Source organism: Corvus moneduloides, chromosome 20 (genome assembly GCF_009650955.1).
Source record: "Corvus moneduloides isolate bCorMon1 chromosome 20, bCorMon1.pri, whole genome shotgun sequence".
Taxonomy (NCBI): domain Eukaryota; kingdom Metazoa; phylum Chordata; class Aves; order Passeriformes; family Corvidae; genus Corvus; species Corvus moneduloides.
The window spans coordinates 3,010,961-3,030,002 of NC_045495.1; the positions used below are offsets into that span (position 1 = coordinate 3,010,961).

Sequence of the window (19,042 nt, forward strand, 5' to 3'; positions counted from 1 at the left end):
TGCCAGCACCTCTCTCCTGATAAGGCTCTGATTAGCAGCAATCTGATAATAAGTGCTTCCAGTGATGAGTCTGGTGGGAGAAGGGATGAGAAAAGGAGCTGGTGACGCCTCTTTGCTGCATTTGGTCAGCTCCAGAGCAACCTGGGGGGAGGTGATATCTGGCATCGTGCCCCTGTCTGTGCTGCCATGGATCCTCATCTCTGTGGATGCCTCTCACTGCAATTCCAGCACTGCCTGGACGTGCTGCTGATCGAGGAGATGGTCAGGGAGGAATCTGAATGAGCAGCTCAGGATGAAAGTTTTCCACAAGGTGCTGACCCATCACCTGCCATCCCACGCCTGCTGAAAGTCTCATTACGTGAGGGCAGCATCAGCCCTTCCAAAAAACTTCCCTGAACTCTCTGTCCATCACACCCACCTGCAGAACAAGGTGGAAGGGCAGTCTCCGAGGTGGAGAGGAACAAAGTGATGGGAGGAAGAGAAGGGAGAGGTGGGCTGGTGAGACACCGCTACCACCAGCCCCCTCCCCTTGAAGGAAACACCTTCTGGGAGGGGAGGGGAGCAACTGCTGCCAGGTTTAATTTAAAGAATGAACTCCAGAGGTTATTTGCCGATTTGTGTCACTGCCCAAGCACTCCTGCTGACTCTCCAGCCTCAGTAATGGCCAGAACCATGTTGCCCAAACACCAGCTGCTAGCCCGTTTGCTTTGGCTACGCTGAACGTGCAGACGGCTCTCGCAGAGGAAGCACTGCCCTCCCCTTCCGAAACACAACTGTAAAAACCAAACATGGGAACTTGGCAATCCACGGGCAGTGTTTCTGACTCAGAGAGATCCCCCAGCCGACTCTCCCATCTGGTGGCTGTTGTCATGGCAAGCGGAGAGGGGAAGCAACAACACAAGAGCTGCTCAGTCCTTGACACGCTCCATCCTTGGACTAATGGCAGCTCCCCAGCAGAACAATCCCAACAGCAATTACCGAGGTGCTTTTAGAATGGGGAAAGCAAAAACAGATTAAAAAGCTCTTTGAAACCTTGAGGCTGAGTGCTGAGGAAACGGGAGCGGCCAGGGCCGCGCGCACTCGGCGAACAATGAGGAGATGCAGAGGCACTTCTCTGTGGGCCAGGTTAAATGGACCCCGATTGTCAGAGAGCCTCGGGAGGCTGAGGAGACAGCACTTGACAAAAGGACAATTGGTGCTGCTTTGAGAGTCGTGGCTGCAGCGTGGAAAACCTTCACAGAGGGGTTGAGGAGCAAATCTGTGCCCCTGCCACCGCCAGCACGAGGCACCGAGGAGGGGACAAGACAAAAGATGACTTTCAAGTGCAGAAGTCAGTTAAACTCCAGCCACATGAATCACAATTCCACTGGCTGGGTTATTGTCTTGCCTTGCTGGAGGATTTGGAGAGCATCTATGAAAAAACTTTTTTACTGTTTCAAGAACGGCGAGAAGTTGTCACTGAGCAAAAGCTTTATTGTTTCCAGTAGTAAAACACCAGACAGAAGTTGTGAGGGATGGAGACGAGAACAAGAAAATAATAAACACAAATGACCAGGGCAGACTGAGCACATTCACTGAGCCCTTTTTGCCCACATTGAACCAGCTCAAAAGACAGGGACAGGTTTAGGATAATATTCCAACGAAAGCTGCAAAACACAACCAAGAGAATCACCACAAAGGGAAAAGTGGTCTTCAAAATAAAATAGTGCACAGGGCTGCAGATGATCCTCTATCACATTCAGTTGGGCCTGGATCACATTGTCCAGGACCAGATCCTTCCCTCAGTCTTTCCACAGCTGACTGAACAACTCTGGTTTGAACTCAGGTGGAATTACCCCATGGACTTAAAATACAGAGGTAAGAAAGAAAAGTTTCCAGTCTCACTGGCACCAGAGCAATGTCAAATTTACCTCTGAGAGGGTTTTATAAAAGCTGGCCTCAGGTAAACATCAAGCTGATGCCTCACCATGGCACAGCAAGCCAGCAAGGATTCCCAATGGTCCTGAGCAGAGCTGGCACCCCACAGTGGGGGAAATGCTGTGGGGGTGGGAATGGGGACACGACTGACCTGCCTGCACTGCCCAGGAGTGAAGCACAAGGAACTCAAGGGGAGTTAGAAATGACATTCTGGATTTTAAAAGCTCTTTCCAACTCAGTGTAGAGCTGGTGATGAGAAAGTAACAGGTTTAAAGAAAATAGAGTCAATTCCTAAAAGCCTTTTTCCTTCTCCTTCTGCTGTGGAATTAACTTAGGCTGGCAGGCCAGGCTGTCTGAGGTAATGAGCACGACAAGCCTCACTTGGACTGTCAAAAGCTTCAAGGCAAAACAGAACTCCTTTTGGTGGCTAAACATTTTGGAAATTGAAGACCCTACAGTTCTCAGAAGAAACAGCTCTGAAACCACACCAGTATTTCAGCAAAAGCTGACAGCTGGAGTTACTTTTTCAGATACAGATAATAATTCTGGAATTAGCCCTTCCAGAGAAGCAGCTGGTCAAGCCTTAATGGCCAGGTTAACAACACAGACCATGCAATAAAATATCCCTCAGTGGAGAACAACCTCATCCCTTGCTCTCTCCAACACTGATGGTGTGGACCCCACATTCAGTGATTTCCTTTTCTGCCATCTCAGGGAGCCCATGTGGCCCAAAGGTTTTGTTTTCATTTGTAGAAGGGCAGGAACACATCACAGAGGAAGGGTTGGAAGCATTTCACCAGCAACCTGCCAGAGCACATTAACTGGGAGAGCAGTGAGGGAATGGTCCTCTGTTGGGCCATGTTCATTTAAAAGAAAGTCGAGGATTGATTTCCGATCTCCTGCCGGAGTGTTCCAGCACCCAATCTCATTTATCTTCATACTGCAGCCATTTGTAAGAACACACACTACATGCACACAGAGCGCCCAGTGCAAAGGAAAACAGAACAAAAGAGTAATAACTGAGGGGAAAGGCTGACATTAATGGGCACAAATTGCCTTTAACTCTGTGATTTCAGAGGGAACTTTTTGGAATCCTTTGTTTCTTCATAATAGACAGGTCAGCTCCAAAGCATTTAATAAAATCCACAGACTCCTACCAGCCCAGTGTGGGTTTTGTTCAGGCCTTCAAAGATCTAATTTCTCTAGAGATGTGAGGTAATTTGATTTTTCTCATCTTTGAGGCAAATTGTCTGTCCCGGAGAATAAGCAGGACCAGGGCACACAGTTTTCAACAGCCTGACTCACGATGACACCACCACCACAGTCAGCCAGATGCTCAAGACTTACAGGAAAAAGGCAAAAGAAAGGCCCTTGCTCATGTAAGGTGTGCACATGGGAGGGGAATCTGCAGAGCTTTACAAGATAAAGTCATTTGAAAGCTTTTATCCAATTCGGGTGCTCACAGGCAGCCAGCTGGGCCTGGGGGTGAGCAACCACACATTTCCCCTGACCCCACACCCTCACATGGGCCAGTGCACAGCCAGGAGGAGTGGAAAAATCACAGCAAGTTCCTTGGAGTGTTTCTTTACCCTGAGCAGAGAGAGAGGGAGGGAATGGGAGCACAGCTTCACGGGCTGGCTCCTGGTGCCCACACCAAACTCACTCCAGCCAGAACAAGGACAACAAACACAAGGAGTGACCCTTCCCCATGGGAGCCAAGTGCAAATCACAGCCCCAGTGCCTCTTTTGGGGTTCACAGAGCACAGGCAGGTGCTGTCCCAGTGCCTGTGGAAGAGCCAGCATCACAACGTCGGCCCCGGCAGCAGTCCCTGTCTGGAGTGAAGTCTATGGAATGGGAGTGCTGGATCCAGGAGAAAGCAGCTCCATCTTCTCCTCCATCAGAGTCGTGTTCTGGCATGGAGCCGTCGTTTGCCTGCAAAATAAACAAAGACAAAAGTTTTGTTTGGAAAGCAGCGAAGGAGAGAGGCTCCACCAAGTTGTTTTACGTTGCTTTTGCGTGCTCGGTGCCATTTTAAGAGCTTCCTAAAAATAATAAAGAGAACATCTATGCATCATTAGTCCAGCAGTCAGGGTCCATTAGACTTGATTAAAGGGAGAAAACACAGGGGAAGGAAAAGCGGAGAGGAGGAGAAATAAGGAGTTGTGCTGCTAGAACTGCCCCTTCAGTACCTGCTCCCCAGAAACATCAGCTCTGAGGGGTGACAGAGCAGATCTGCTGTGAGACCTTCCTGCTCTCCATGGGCCATGGACAGGAGCCACAGCAGGATGTGGCCCTTGCCCACAGCTGGGGATGGGCACAGGACAGGCCCTGCTCTGCTCCAGATTTGGTCTCCTGTTGACTAAACAAACCTGAGCTGATCACTTCAGCACCCCTGGCAAAACCCAGGCTCTGCTGGGACACACTGCTCCTCCTCTTGGAGAAAGGACCACCAGCTGCTGCCTGACATCCCTGTTAAAAGATAACCTCCCAAGCCATAAAACCCCTCCATGTGTTTACAAAGACTCCAAAATCCAAGCTTTTCACTTCTATCTTACTGACTTCCTCTGCTCTTTCCTTCCTTCTTTGTTTGGGAAGATGACATCAACTCTTGCCCTTGGTGCTTTGTGTAAACGCTGAACAGAAAGTTGGGAGCGTGAGGAGCAAACGTATTGCAGAGGGCAGAGAATAAGTCTGAGGAGGTGGGGGCAGGAGGCCAGACAGGCTGTTTGATCAAAGACCACAGCACAGACCTCTGCAATGTGAAAGAAGGCATAAAAATAGGAGTTCCATCTTCAGCAGCAGACTTGTTCCCTGATATATTGAGCGAAAGAGCCGAGAGAATGAATCTTTGTCATCCCTCTATTTTGAAGGAAGAAGCCTTCAATTTAAAACTCCATAAAGAATTACAGGAATAGTTGAAGTAATTTATTTTTTTAGTTACTCGAGCCTTTATTCACTTAACTTCAAGGCAGGCTCGAAAGAGCTGAAAATGTTTTGCTTCTACCATTCGAGGATGAAAATATTTTAATTCTCTCAAACATGCAAGGGGGCACAGGCTTCTCCTGAGGTTCATATTCACAAATGCATTGTATCTGGAATGCAAACCTTTGAATCATTTCCTAACGCTGCCACTACCCAAAGCTGTATTTTATTTATAAATACAGCAGGACCACTCGGTGCTCTGTGGATGTGAGGAGGCAGAGACAACTCAAAGCTCCTCAGCCATGAAGGCACAATTCAATTTTTTCACTTGGGGAAAGACAGAAAACTTCTCCTCCTCGGCAGCAGGACAACTCAATCCCAGCAAGCTCTGAGCAAAAAGGGCATAAAGAGCAGTGCCCTAAATGTGATGAGGCAGCCAGTGAAGGAAGCAGAGGCTTGGCTGGGAGAGGCTGGGTGTGGGTGAGGGTCTTTCCTTTATATCTGATCCCTCTGCCCTTCCTAAACTGGGCCCTAAATGCAGGCAGAGGGAGGCAGGGCAGGGATTACCCACCTCTTCCACTCTGCTGCCAAGTCAGCCCTGGAAATCCACAATGGCTCACACAAACAAGGAACAAATCTGAAAACATTTAAGCAACTTTCTCACCAAGCACAGGAAAACAAAAGTCAACTCCCCAAGGACTTCATGAGGAAAGTCATTAAAGAAATTACTACCCCATTTGGAGCCTAATTACTGTTAGGACAAGTTTTTTTTTTTTCTTCCTACATGGAATGGAGTAGTCAGACCCACTGAAGCAAAATGTTACCTCCTCATCATCCCTGAGGGAGCAAAGCAGACATCTGAGAAGCAGAATGGAAGGGAAAATAGCAGTTAATGCTTCAACTTCAAAGATGCCCAGAGAATTTCCTGCCACAAAAATAATGCTGAATGGCTCTGCCTGGCTCATGTATTAACAGCTTGAATATTTATGAGCAAAAGTGGATGCCACAGAGAGACACCACCTCATTTCAGTCAATTCCTGAAAGACAGGGCATAAATCTCCCCAAATAAAGAGAGCTGGAAGCAGCACTCCCTGTCCATCTCCCTCAGCTCCAAGCCCTTTTCTCAGCTCTCTCCCAGCACAAAGCAGCTCAAGGGAGGTACCTAGGAGCTGCAGAAAGGTCCAGGCTGGACCTGCTCACATCTGGGGGTTTTTCCAGCAGGTCTCACCCTGTGATTGCAAACCAGGACATTTCTTACCCCTCACCAGGCAGTGCCATCCTCATCTCAGCTCCCAGCCCAGCCCCAGCCCTGTTTAACGTGGCTCTGTTTAAGTGCCAGCTGCTGCACCACTCTTTAAGTATTAATGATTTAGACAACACATTGGCAAGCGGGCAGGGATGGGGAGGCTGTGATTTGCACTCCCTCATTAGCTTCTCTCGTGGCTGCCTCTCAAACCTCCGGCTTCCAGCAGGAATCAGAGCTTTCTCCAGCCCCACAGCCCATGCCAAGCTCGTTCACCATTCCCCACCAGCAAGCTGCTCATGGAACAGCAAACAGGAGTCACCCATTTCTGGGACAAGGCCCTCTGAAGATGCTGAGAACCCCAGCAGCTGGCACCTGTCAATGCAGAACTTGACTGAGGGGAGATGCCTTTTGTTTAACTAAACCCCTGCAGCAGTCCCAAGCTCAAATTTGTGATCTCCATTAAAAGCTCTCCCTGGGCTAATGAAAACCGCTGTAAGATACTGATAATTTCTTTGTTTCACTCTGTTTAATATTCCCCTTCCTTAACAAAAATGTCATAATCAACATAAGTGAGGATTTTGCTCTTTTTCAAGGCATCTCTTAGCATCAGCTGTGCAGCCAGAACAAGGTGAGTCACCTGCTCTAGCTGGGAGCAAGTAAGAGGCAAAAAGGGAGATTGTGCTCTTTCCACATGTGCAAATTTAATTTTCTTTAGGATAAAACATTCTGCAGGAAAATGAGTGTGCGACCTTCCTCTTGAAAGCCATCACGTCAGAGCAGGCACCTCCAGGAACTGGAGCTTCAGAAGCAGCACCAGCCCCTCAGAAAATGCTGCTTTTGAAAGGCTTTGAGAGCAGGTGGTAAAAAAAAAAATAATAATAATAAAATTGGCAGCCTCTCAACTCACCACTCTTCTGAAACTTTGGTTCACGGGCTGAGGTTGCCTAAATCCCAATGCAGCTCTGACAATGAGTCATTTTATGACAAACTCCAGGCTTCATTATCTGCCTCAGCAAACCCCAGCCGGAGCTGGAGCAGCGCACTGGAAACCTACAAACCCTCTTTAATAGCTCCTTGTTTTCCCTTGGCCACCACCCTGCTGCTGCCTTGGCCTTCAGGCTGAAAGAGCTCAGGACTGTGAGAGCAGCTGCTTTTGCAGCACCACTCCCCAATTCCCTGTGCTGGAGGTGGCCTGGGATTTCGGGATGCTGAAGTGCTCTGTGAAGTTGCACTCGAGAGCAGAGCCAGAGCAGAGGTGAGAAAAAGAAGTGCAAAGGAAGTCACCGGTGGAACAACACCTGAGGTGATAATATGAAGCAAAAATTGCTGCTGACATGGTGTTCTAAAGGTGCAGAGCCCTTCAGAGGAAGCGCAGAAAATCATCTTTTAACAGCCCCGTTCTGCAGCTGAGGCTCAGCAGCTGAAATGAGGAAGGATCTTTGTCCCTTGCTCTGCTTTCGGGGCAGGGCAGAGCTCGGGGGCTGTCCCACAGGAAGGAAGATGCTGGGAAGAGTTTTGCCAGTCCTGACATCCAGCATGCATCAGCTCCATTACTCTTTAAAGAGATCAACAGCAAGAGCAGCCTCTGCTTGTTGGCAAAGAGAGGCACCCAAAGGGATCCTGAAGTACTCACTGCTGATTTCCTGCCTCCCTCCCCTGGATTTGGGAGGCCACAGAGTCCCTGTACCAGGGCTCTGGTCTGAACAGTGCAGCCCCTTCTCCTGGGAAAGAAATGACCTCAGACATAATAAAGATCTTTACAGAAACTCCCTAGGCAGCCAACCTGGCTCAACCTTTTCCTTAGCAGGATCCTCTCCACATCTCAGGGCCAGCTTTAACTGGCCTCAGGAGATTGCTGCAGTTCTCCTTTTTTAAATACCTGCCCATGCTGCCTGTCATTTTAGCTCTCCCCCATCTACACGGGGAGATCCCCCTGGAAAGCTTTGACCCCTTGTGCCAAGCTTTGCATAAGGAGTTTTTAGCAGGAAAAAAGCTTTTTTTCCTTTTTTTCCTTTTTTTTTGGCCTCTGAAATGCTGATTGCACTGTCATGGCCAGGCAGCAGTTGGCTCAAAGAGCAGGCAGAGAAGCTACAAAACGCTGAGTACAAACACATTGTCCAGGAGTGGATCCATCCATCAGAAGCAGCACCCAAAGGGGTCACACCTGCTATCCCCACCCATTCCAACCCCACAGGACAACCTGCAGCTCTCCTCAACAGGCAGTAGAGCCAACCCACAGCAGGAATCCGCCCTCTCTAATTCCACACACAACAGGGGCTTAAAATAAACCACCCAGTCCAGGACAGACTCTAATCCAGGGGGAGGAAGGACAGAGCAGAAGAATCACTTGTTTGACTTTTACTAAAATGAAAGAAAACTGCAAGTCCCTGAAAGCTGGGGAGGGAGGGAAGAGCAGAGAAATTTTATTCCGCCTGTTTGTAGCGGGAAGCGCGGGGAGGGGACCTCGACTCCGTGTTGCACTGAAGGATGAACCTGCTCTCTCTAATCCAATTTATGCCTCAACATGCCCGGCACTAACCAGGCTCAGGAACAACAGGAGAGGCAGTTCAGAGGGCAGGAATGCTCGGGAGGGAGCAGTGCTGAATGATAACTTGAGGGGTTAGTGACTGAATTAGTGGGAACTGCAGAGAGAACACATTTGCATCTCTTACAGCTGCTTCAGATGTGATAGCAGCCTCTGCTTTCCCAGTCACTTAATTGTTCTGAGGTTTTTGAGGGGGGAAAAGTGTCTTTTTTCTGCACTGCAGAGTTCTGGGAAGAGCCATACTTGGCTTTAAGAGCCACCTTACTTCAGGAAAAATATTACTCAGTCTCATAAAGCTGCTGGACTTCTTTGCATCAGGAGAAGCTCAATCTGTTCTGCTGGCTCTGCAGGATAGAGAGGAGCTCCAGACCCCTGCAGGGGCACAGCCCCAAGTTCTGAGTGCTCCTGGCCGTGGGGCCAGGCAGCTCCCACCCCAGACGATTACTCATGTTGCAGAAAAGGTTTTGCATTCAGGGAAGAAGGTGCGACACTGAGACAGCATCTGCCAATACAAAAAAGGAGCAGGGAAAAGTGACCCTGAGGCCACAGCTTTGTGTGCCTCTGGGAAAGCTGTGCTCCCAGGGAATTCAGCCCCAAAAAGCAGGGATATGCCTGGAGATGGGGTGCAGCTTACCAGGGGCACTGGTGCCGGCATCGCTGTCGCGCCTGTCCGAGGCTTGGTCACTCTGGCCACTCTCTGTGGGGCTGAGCTCTACCCCCTGCTCGCTGCCCAGGCTGCTGTGGCTCCCCGACAGCGTGGGGGGCTGGGGGATCCCCAGGGCTCTGCTCATGGCCTGGCTGGGTCCCCTCGTGGGTGCTGCAGGGACAGGACAGAGATGCTGCTGAGGGAGCGGGAAGGGGGTGTGGATGTAGGGCTGGGTCCTAAAGGAGCAGAAACATCCCAGCTCCAGCCAGGAGCCCTCAGGAGCAGGGTGTCCCCCAGTTCTTGTGCTCTGCTCCCAAAAAACACCAGTGATTCCAGTGCTGTAAAGCCAGGAGTGAGGAGCTGGCCGGGGATTGCTGCCAGGAGTAGCTCCCAGCTGCAAGGGCAGACCCTGGAATGCTGCAGGCCATGGAATGACCACCAGGAAGAAATCCCAGTGGGAAAGGCTCAGACCCTCACCTGGCACAGCCACAGCCAGGAGGGGAGGCAAGCAGCTGAGCCAAGAGCCAAACATTCAAGCACTTTAGACTTCCCACTCTCCAGCCACAAGGAACTGCAGCTCCTCACCCATTCCTGCTTGGAGCTTTCTCCCTTGGGAGCCTTTTGATCCCGTAGGGATGGGCTTGTCATCCAGGCTGGAGGAACTGAGCTCCGAGTCGCTCTCACTGTCACTGGAAACCACTGCAGGAAAGATCAGGGGGAGGAGAGAAGAGAGACAGTTATTCACAATGTTCATAACACTTCCCAAAGAGGTGCCAGATGGATCCAAATAAAACGGGAACAAACGCTGACTCGCTGATCACGTTCTCCCTCTCCAAAGGAGACCCTACCTGCAGTTCCCCCACAGCTGCTCGCTCTTCCTCTCAGACATGATGTGGTTTTACTTTTTACAGATGATTTATAACTCTGCTGCACACACTCCAGCGGTGCCAGCACCTGCAGCAGGTGCAGACACCACCAGGGCTTCTCTCCTAAAGCTGACTGGGTCCACGGGGGACCGCAGTGCTCCTGTGCCACACAAAGTGACCCTCTAAGGGGTGGTTCCTGCTCAGTTGCAGGTGGAAGGGTCCTGGCTGCACCTGCTCCACCCCTGGGTAACGTGGGGAGAGGGGTTGTTTCCCTCCAATCTGCATTTCAAGTGTGTCAGGGCCTGCAGGATCTAAGAGGAAAACGCCAGGTAAATCCTGAGCACATCAAACCATCCCCAGCAGCAAACTGCCCAGAACTATGTTACTCCCACATCCCCAAAGCTCCAAAGGCAAGGGTCACTCCTTTTCCTCAAGTAGACTGTTCTCCCATTTCAAAGCTGCTTTTTTCCTCTGTGGTTTTCTTCCCCCTGAATCCTGGCTCTCGTCCTGCTGCTTTCCACTCTCCATAGTTTCCAAAAGAGCTGAAGGAGCCTCGTTTTGCCAGACACAGCTTCCCAAACTGGCAGGTTCTTTCCACTTTTCCATGCAATTATGCAAACACCTCTCCTGCTTATACTGGTGTAAATGATAACTCGGCTGCCAGCTGCTCTGGGTAAAATGAGAAAGGTGTTTTTCCCAATTCCTGGGTTTTTGTGATGGTTTGATCTCAGAACAGGAATGGCGGGGCTGAGGAGGAAGGTAATGGGAAAAAAAATCTGTCTTTTGTTTGAGGGATTGCACCTCCAGCACTGCTCCATCTGACCAGGCAGATACCAGCTCTCCTGGCAGCTCAGCAGCCACTTCAAACAGCAGCTCACAACTCCTGGTAAAAAGTACAAAATCGGCCCATGAGGGATGTACCGTAGGCAACACTGCAACCTACAGCCCCTCCTGTGGAAAAAGGAAGCCACAACGATTTTTTTAGGTCCATCAGGACGTCTTTAGAAGCTCACATTCCTGTGAGGAGCTGTTTTCTCTTCTCCTGAACAAACCACGTTGCCCCCACGCCGTGCTGCCCACAGCACCCAGCCTGAGAGGGACGTGGGTGCAGTGGCACAAGGTGACAACCACGGGGTAACCCAGAGCTGTCAGCTCCTCTCTCTGTGTCAGCCCAAACCCTTCAGCACTCCCCAGGGCAGAAGGATGGGAATCCTTCCCCTTGCACAGAGCAGGAGCTGTCAAAACATTCCTGCCAAGCACCTCTGCAGGCACTCCTGTATTCAAGGCAGCGATCTGTACTACACAAACTATTTCATTAAAAAAAAAGAGAAATGAACACCCAAAGCAGTGCTAACATCTCTGAGGATATTAAAGTTGGCTGCCAGTGTTATTGCAAAGCGTTATTGAAGTTGCCCTGGCAGGCACCTCCTCACACACACCCTGCACAGCCTCTCCCTGCTGCCTTTTCCTCCTGGCATCATCAGGAATGGGAGCTCTCACCTGCAGGGAAAGGGGCTGTGGGAGGGAAAAAAGCTCCTTTACAAGCTGGGGGGCTAAGAGTCCTCAAAGCAAAGGTTTGTCTAAAAAACATCTTCATTACTCCCCCAGAACTCCCTGGGAGAGGTGGGGAGTTCTATAGAAACACTGCTAAAAACAATCCATACATACCAGAGTGGGGTTTTTTCCTCTAAAATCCAAATCTCAGCTCTAAGAGTCATTGTGACCATCTCATTGCTCACTTCTCTTAGAAAATGAGCTCCTGTTCCACTTGGCCGTCATCTTTTTGTTTTTTTCTTTTGGCCTCCCGGATTCATAAAATCCATTGCTTAAGAGCAGCTCCTTCCTCCATGAATCCTCTGAAAATGCTGGGGGCCAGGATTTATTTGTAGAAGGCCCCGGTGAATCAGTGGAGGTGACTTCAGCTGCCTGTCCTTCTGCCATTCAGCAGCTCAGAGAGAGCCAGCACAAGAGGAAGAAAATACTAATGACACAAAGGCACTCACACCACAGGACCAGCCCTGTCTGCTCTCATTTCCTCTGCTGCCAGTAAGAGTGTATTTTACTCACTGCACCACCGTCTCCCTTTCAGGTAATCTTTCATCCAAAGCTCCCAGACCTTCTGCTGGCACTTTCCAGAGCCCAGAAGTATTAAATCTGGTGTTCCAGCAGTTGCTGATCTATCAATAAGAGTCACTGGACAGCTGTTCCTTCAGAGAACGGAACAGATTTATCCCTCCCCATCTCCAGCTGACTGGAAAAAAATAAAAGCTCATAAAATAAAATATGCCGAGATAAAACTTGCTAGAAAAGCAGCATTCCCACAGGGAATGGGTCACCCACTGAGGGCCTGGAGCCCTGCAGCTGCTGGCAGAGCCCAGTGTCCCTCCACACATGGTTCAATCCCCAAGCCAGAGGCATCAGAGAGCCACAGGGAATGGTGGAGCATAAGTGCTGGCTGTACTCATCCCCAGAGGCAAATCAGGATGTGGGGAGGCTGTGCTGAGGCCAAGGGGAAGGAGCACTTGGCTGGGGCTGGGATCTGTTATTAGATGTGTGCTTTTGGCACAGAGAGAGCTCCTCGTGCTGCCAGCGCAGGGCAGGGCTCAGCCCAGCACACACAAAGCTCTTGGCACTTCCTGCAGCTGTCAAAAGTTCGGGAAAAGCACGTGGGAATCACAGCTCCAACAGCCACACAACCCCAGCACAGCCAGGATGAGCACAATCCCTGAGCAGGGCTGCCCTGCAGCACCCGAATTTTTGGCAAACACCGAATCCAGAGAGCAGGGAGAGCAACAGCTCCCAGTCACTGCAGGTGGGAAAGTGAGAGATGATGAGAATTATTACAGCCCAGGGTCCCACTGAGGGCAGCTCCTGTGCCAGATCACATCCAGCATTGCTCCAAGAAGGAAGAGGTGACTGGGCCCAACCCTTCTCCCTTTCAGGAGCAGCACAAGTTGCAGCTTTGTCACTGCAAAGTTGGCAAATTGGATGTTCCCCTTGGTGACCTGCAGAGCACTTGACACACCCCAGCACATCCCTCTCTGCTCCATCTCTCAGGGATTTGGCCTTCAGCTCACAGACACTGGACAAACCCACTGCATACCCCTGCCCAGGTGCTGCTCCGGTGCCACTGGCACATCCCAGTGCTTGGAACAGGAAAATCCCCTGGAGATTGAGTGGAGCAGCAGGCAGCCCTCCTGCCAAGCAGTGCAACAGCTCAGGGATCACACTTCTGCTTTCTACCCAGCTCCTTTCCACATTATGCCTACAGAACTCAGAGCCTGGAAGAAGGAAAGCCCCGCTGCTCTTGCTCCCACCCCCTGACCCAGCGCAGAATCCCACCCACATTCCAGCACATGGAGCAGAGCTGCTGCCCAGCACAAGAAATACTGCTGCTATTCTCCTCCTGACAATACATTTGTGCCTTAACTAATAGCAGGGTTCCCATGGCAACTGCTTGTTTACAACAGAAAAACCAAAGGCACCAGCAAATCCCAGTGTCAGTGAGCACAGGAGAAATACCGAGTGTGCAAAAATAAAACTTCTGCCTGGTGGGGTTGGCTTTTCTTCCTTGAGCCCGTTCCTGCCGCCTTCCCACCCTTCTGCAGTGGGAGCAGATACCCAGGTTCTGGCACTGATCCCTTCCTTTTGAGGGGGAAAAGGGACATTTGAAGTTTGTCCCATCGCTGCTGAAAGGCAGCTCCTGGCATGGAGGATGTCCAGGGGCCGTGGCAGGAGCGTGCTGGCTCCTCCTGACTTGAATCCCTGAAGAGCTCAGAGAAGGCTCCTTCAGCACATCAGAGAGGAGCAGAGGGGTTGGACAGGGCTGGCCAAGATAATGGAAACCCCACAGAGAGCAGCCTGTCAGAGCTCATTCCCAGGAACATCCTGCCAAACAAGCACCAGGGCTTTGCTTGGAGCTGAAGGGACATGTCTGGGTGAGGCTGTACAAGGTGTGAGCTGACAAATGCTATCAGCCAGGCAGGGGGAACCAAGCTGCCTTGGGAAGCTCAGCCCAGCTCCCACTGCAGATTCACAATGGCAATATCATGGACACACATCTCCACGGAGGAAGGAGGCTGCCCTGCACATGGCAGAGCTTTGGGATGACAAACAGCAGGAGTCCTGGCAGTGGCAGCTTCAAAAGAGGTGAAAGGAGGGGGAGATGCACAAGCTGCCTGCTCCAGAGATGAATTCCAGCCCGCCGTGCCCACTGAAAGCCGTCCAGAGGACAGGCAGCCTCACAGAGAAGGGCAACAGGGAAAGAAAGCACCAGAAAATAAAGCCATAAATTAATATTGCCCGATCCATAAAACAGCAGCAGCCAGACAAACATCAGAGGGCAGGGAGAAAGGCAGCTCGCCACCCACATCAAAGCTTACCAAAGGTCACTTTGCTGTCCTCCCCCTGCTCCTTTGCTGCTCCTGCCTGTATTTATGGGGAAGCCTTCTCCAAGAAACAAAACTCAGCTGAAAAGCTGAGCTAAGCAGCAGGCCAAGTCTGGGCTCAACAGCTTCAGCTCAATGTTTTCTCTATCATGTGAACAAAAAACAACCTCATCAATCAGTCCCTCGGCTGAGACAACTCCTTCCAAGCATCTCCTGGAGGGAAACACAACCGTCTATCGCTGATCTAATTTGTCTTTAATTACAAAAGTTACAGTAGGGCTGGGAGTGCTTTCTTAGCTGGGCCCTGAAGGGAAGGTTTGTAAACCCAAGTCTCCTGAGATTTCTTTATTAAAAGGTTATTTCCCCCTGCACTTCTGATAAGTGGAAGAGTGCACGCAGCTGGTTCACTCGACAGATCTTCTCCAATTGAGGGGATCTAACAGCAGAAGACAGAAGGGGAGAGAGGCCAGACAGTTCTGCTAATCCACACAGAGACAAGGGAAGAGAAATCAAAGCAGACTGGCAGCAGCTCTGATTCTGCAGCACTCACATGCTGGCAGAGCAATTTCTAACTCAGCTCACAGTGACTTGAGGAATCTGCCCAGCAGAGCAGCAGAAGCCAGGAGCAGGTAGCCCCAAGCAGGGAGGGAATGAGACCAGCCTTGGGTCAGCCCTGGCTGCACAGTGATGTCCACCAGGAGCAGCTCTTTGGGCTGTGACTGCAGGCAGGTGTCTGCTCCATGGCTCATCCCAGAAAAACAGTGGGGGCTACAAGGAATGGAGGAAAGCAGGGGTGGACTGAAGGATGGGGAGTCCAGGAGGACTGGGACAAGTCAGGGCCATCAGCACTCACTTAAATATCAGTGAATCCTCAAAAAACACACCACAGCACCAACTCCAACATCCATGTGAGAAACACACCACACCTTGAGGGATAACACCTCCAACACAGAACCTCCCTGATTACTGGGATCCTGCCAGCAGCAGGAGAAGCCAGGTCCTTCTCCCACCTGCTTCCTGGGTGGGACAACCAACCTTTTCCCCTGGCCCAGGTGAAGGAGCGGCTGCTCCTGACGCTCTCGGGCTCCGGCACGGCCGCCTCGCCCTGCCAGGGCTGTGGCTGCAGCTCCAGGGGTTTGCTGCCAGCGCTGCTCTTCAAGGGCGTGATGTACTTGGGCAGCCCTTTGTAGAACCACGCCCCAGACCTCTTCCAGACCTGCCAGAGACACAGATGTGACAGCTCAAGCTGGGTTTGTACAGCAAGAGAGCACAACCACCACAAAATGAACTCCCCACCAAGTTTGGCCCAGCCACTTCCTCCGACCCCAAATTCCTCCCCAATCCTTGTCAGCCCAGACTCATCTCTGTCCTCTTTCCACAGCTACAAAACCCCAGCTGTGAAGAAGCAGCAGGTACAGATTGAAGGAAGGTGATGGCACAAGTGCTGCCTCGTACCAACAGCACAGCCTCAGTGTTCATCTCACAGAGCAATTCAGGCCAAGCCAGATCGTGTAACGAGCTTAAAAACCCCAGAACGAGAACGACACTCAAATAACCTGAACCTGCAGCAGGAAATGGACCTCCAGCACTAAACTGTAATAGCTCCTGTAAGAACAGCCTCTCCTCTCCAATTTAGCTTTAATGCAGCCTATGATGAAGGCACTCTATTAAGTATATTTAATACAAAGCCTGCTGTAAGCCAGGGGAAGGGAGAAGGGTGGCAGCTCAGACAAGGAGAAATGGCCTCCTACAAACCTAATTCTTGTGTGCCTTCCAGCAGCCTGATAATGAGCTAATGATGCAGCCAGGGCAAAAAATAAGTTAACATAGTAAAAATATCATTTTTTATTTCTTGCATTTCTGTTCAGAGCGAAGGAGATCATCAGCGTTTCCACTCCAAGTTCCCAAAGCGTTTTACCCACAGATTCATCATGATGGCAGTGGGTGCAAATGCAGATATCCCCAATTGCAGCAATACATTTGCATTTTTCCTTTAGAGCTTAATCAAAGCAGAAGGCAAGGACAACACCTGGCATTCAGGAGTTGTTCTCATGCAGGCACAAAAAGCAGCACCGTGACACTGATGGTTGCCTGGTTCCCAGTCCAGAGAGCTCAAATCTCTGTGTTTGGGGTCTTGAAAGCCAAGTGCAGGTGATCTGAACTCAGAGGGGGACCTGGTAATATGGTTTCTAAAAGAAGAGCAGCCAGCAGAAGAAAGCAAACACCTCTGTGACCCAGCACACGTGCAAGGAGAGGCTCGTGCATTACAGCAGGATCTGCAAACCACGAGGTGAGAGCATCCTGCAGCTACACCAACGTTTTCCTGCTGGGTAACCACCCAGCAGGATGGTGAGTCTGCCTTCCAGGCAAAAAGCTGGGAAGCCAGTTTCCCAACACTACAAGTTGTTCTTCTACAGAGTGGGTTTGGCAGCTCCTTCTCCTCTGTGCCAACAGCCAAAGTGACCCAGCCAGGCAGGCACAGGCTGACACAGCTCCTTCTGTCCCTTCTGCTGGCATGTGGGGACTGCACAGCAGTTGGTACAGTGTGTACAACAGCACAGGGACCCTGCAGGAACAGGCTCTGGTTTCCAAGGATCAGGAAATGCAAGAGATTTTTGAAGTGTGGGACAGACATCTCTGCACAGCACTCAGCCCACTGCAGCTCAGGTAAGCATGGCCCAGGTAGGAGCTGCAGGCTGGGCAAGCCCTGAGCTCCTTGAGGAAGGCTGGAGGTTTTGGGAGCAGCTGCACCCACGGGGCACAGCGGGAGAACAGGGACAGCGCTGGCAGCCAGTGGAAATTGTCCATCCCTGACACACACTGGGAATCAGGTGCACACACAGCTTCCCTGGATAAACTGCTGGGGAGGAAACAGCCCTCTGGTGCAGCCACTCTCTGAACAGACCTTGCAACATCTGTAATTTAATTTGGAGCACTGGAGAGACCTATTATCTTCAGGCGAGCTCCAATTTAGGCACACCATAAAACCAATCAGACACAGCACGGATGGCTGGAGCAAAGGCTGGTCACCCCCAGGTTTCTCACTACCCCAAAGCAAGTAGTTACAGAAAGAGTTAATGACATCATACACCCAGATCTGATGTGGTAACACTACTATAAAATTGATTCTCTGCATACATATTCCCTTTAAATTGGTGCTTCTAATAGAGTTTGGTCCTATTATGGCAGCAGTGAAATTGTTTTGAAATCAGCTCAAAAACAGCTGCAGCAAGATGCTCTCCCCTGTATGGATTCAGTCCCTCTGCCCCTCCAGGTTTGCAGCACTTTGCAGCACAGCCCATCCCAAAGGACCACGGATCACGTCCTGCTCTGCACATGGGCACAGGGGGCAATTTGAGCATCCTTGGATCAAAACAGGTCGATGTTGCTGACTGCTATTGATGGCATTTGATTGATGGCCAGAGTGGCCTGACAGCAAAGTTCTTGCTTGATTTTAAATTAATAAATCTGTAACAGAGCCTTGAGAATAAAATTCCTGTCTATGAGCAGTTTACTCTTGCCAAGGAGGGGAGGATGTTGCTCCCACCAGTTCACGTTAAGGCGAAATTTGTTCCCCACGGCAGTCTGAGTTTGCGTGGAGCTGGAATTTCACCAGGGAGAGGGACAGCCGTGGCCACGACAGATAAATGCCTTTTATAACCCTGATAATGTTCCCATTAAAGTTGCATCGAGCCATCATTGCAGCTCTAGAGTGACACATGTAGAAGCAGATGGGGATTTTATCGAGCATTTTCATCGAGTGCAGCCTGAAAATGGGACCTAACAGAGAATCACTGGGCCCTGGTGAAACCCATGTTGCTGGTCGAACTTTCCCAAGCATACAAGTGCTAAAACAAGCTCCTGAACAGGCAAAAGATTAGGGCTTGCTGATAAAGAGATGGATCACAGCTGAGGGAATCATAACAAACACTCGCAGCCTCCCCAGAGATCTCCTCACCAAACCACATCCCCTAAACAGAGATGCTTAGGGAAGGATCTTTGCTGCAAAGCCACATTTTGCTCTACCACCTCCTGCTCGTGCCATGCAGGAGCTGTTCCCATCCTGCAGCCCCTTCCTTCACAGCAGCCCGAGCTTGGTGAGAGGAAAACCACCACGTTTAGCTTCCCATGCTGACAGCAGCAAAGACCAAAAGGTGGGGAAGCAGCTTCTCGTGGGCTACAGCAAAGAAAAAGGCACCTGCAGATGCAGCCACCCCGGGAGGACCTTGCTGGCATCCCCTGCCTGCAGCACATTCCCACACAGCCACTTTGTCCCAGCTCTCCAGCACGGCCCTGGCACGCTGCAAACACCACTGGCAGCGCAGAAAGAGCGAGCGCTCTTCAGCCTCGTTATTTGCATTCATCTGCTTTTCCATAACACAGAGATTTCCAATTACATTATTTACAGCAATCTGTTGTCAACTCCCACATTCAGCACTTGAGGATGAAGGAAATTAAAAGGCACTGAAATTACCATTCGGGGCTTTGTTTCCGGAATAGCAAAATCTATC

General features: G+C 50.6%; 1 protein-coding gene across 7 annotated transcripts in view; it reads right to left on the reverse strand.

Moving 5' to 3' along the window:
- Window positions 1–3,675: 3,675 nt before the first annotated feature.
- The window catches only part of RPH3AL (rabphilin 3A like (without C2 domains)), a 32,713-nt gene continuing 17,346 nt past the window's right edge, over window positions 3,676–19,042 (reverse strand). For 6 of the 7 annotated variants that reach the window (XM_032129945.1, XM_032129939.1, XM_032129940.1 and 3 more), the window contains 4 exons: window positions 15,567–15,747; window positions 9,863–9,976; window positions 9,266–9,448; window positions 3,676–3,850 (listed from right to left, as the gene is read on the reverse strand). In XM_032129945.1, the coding sequence (XP_031985836.1) occupies window positions 3,816–3,850; window positions 9,266–9,448; window positions 9,863–9,976; window positions 15,567–15,747 (513 nt within the window). In that variant the 3' untranslated portion in view covers window positions 3,676–3,815. The remainder of the gene's footprint in view (window positions 3,851–9,265; window positions 9,449–9,862; window positions 9,977–15,566; window positions 15,748–19,042) is intronic. The other variant, XM_032129946.1, reaches the window with a different exon arrangement.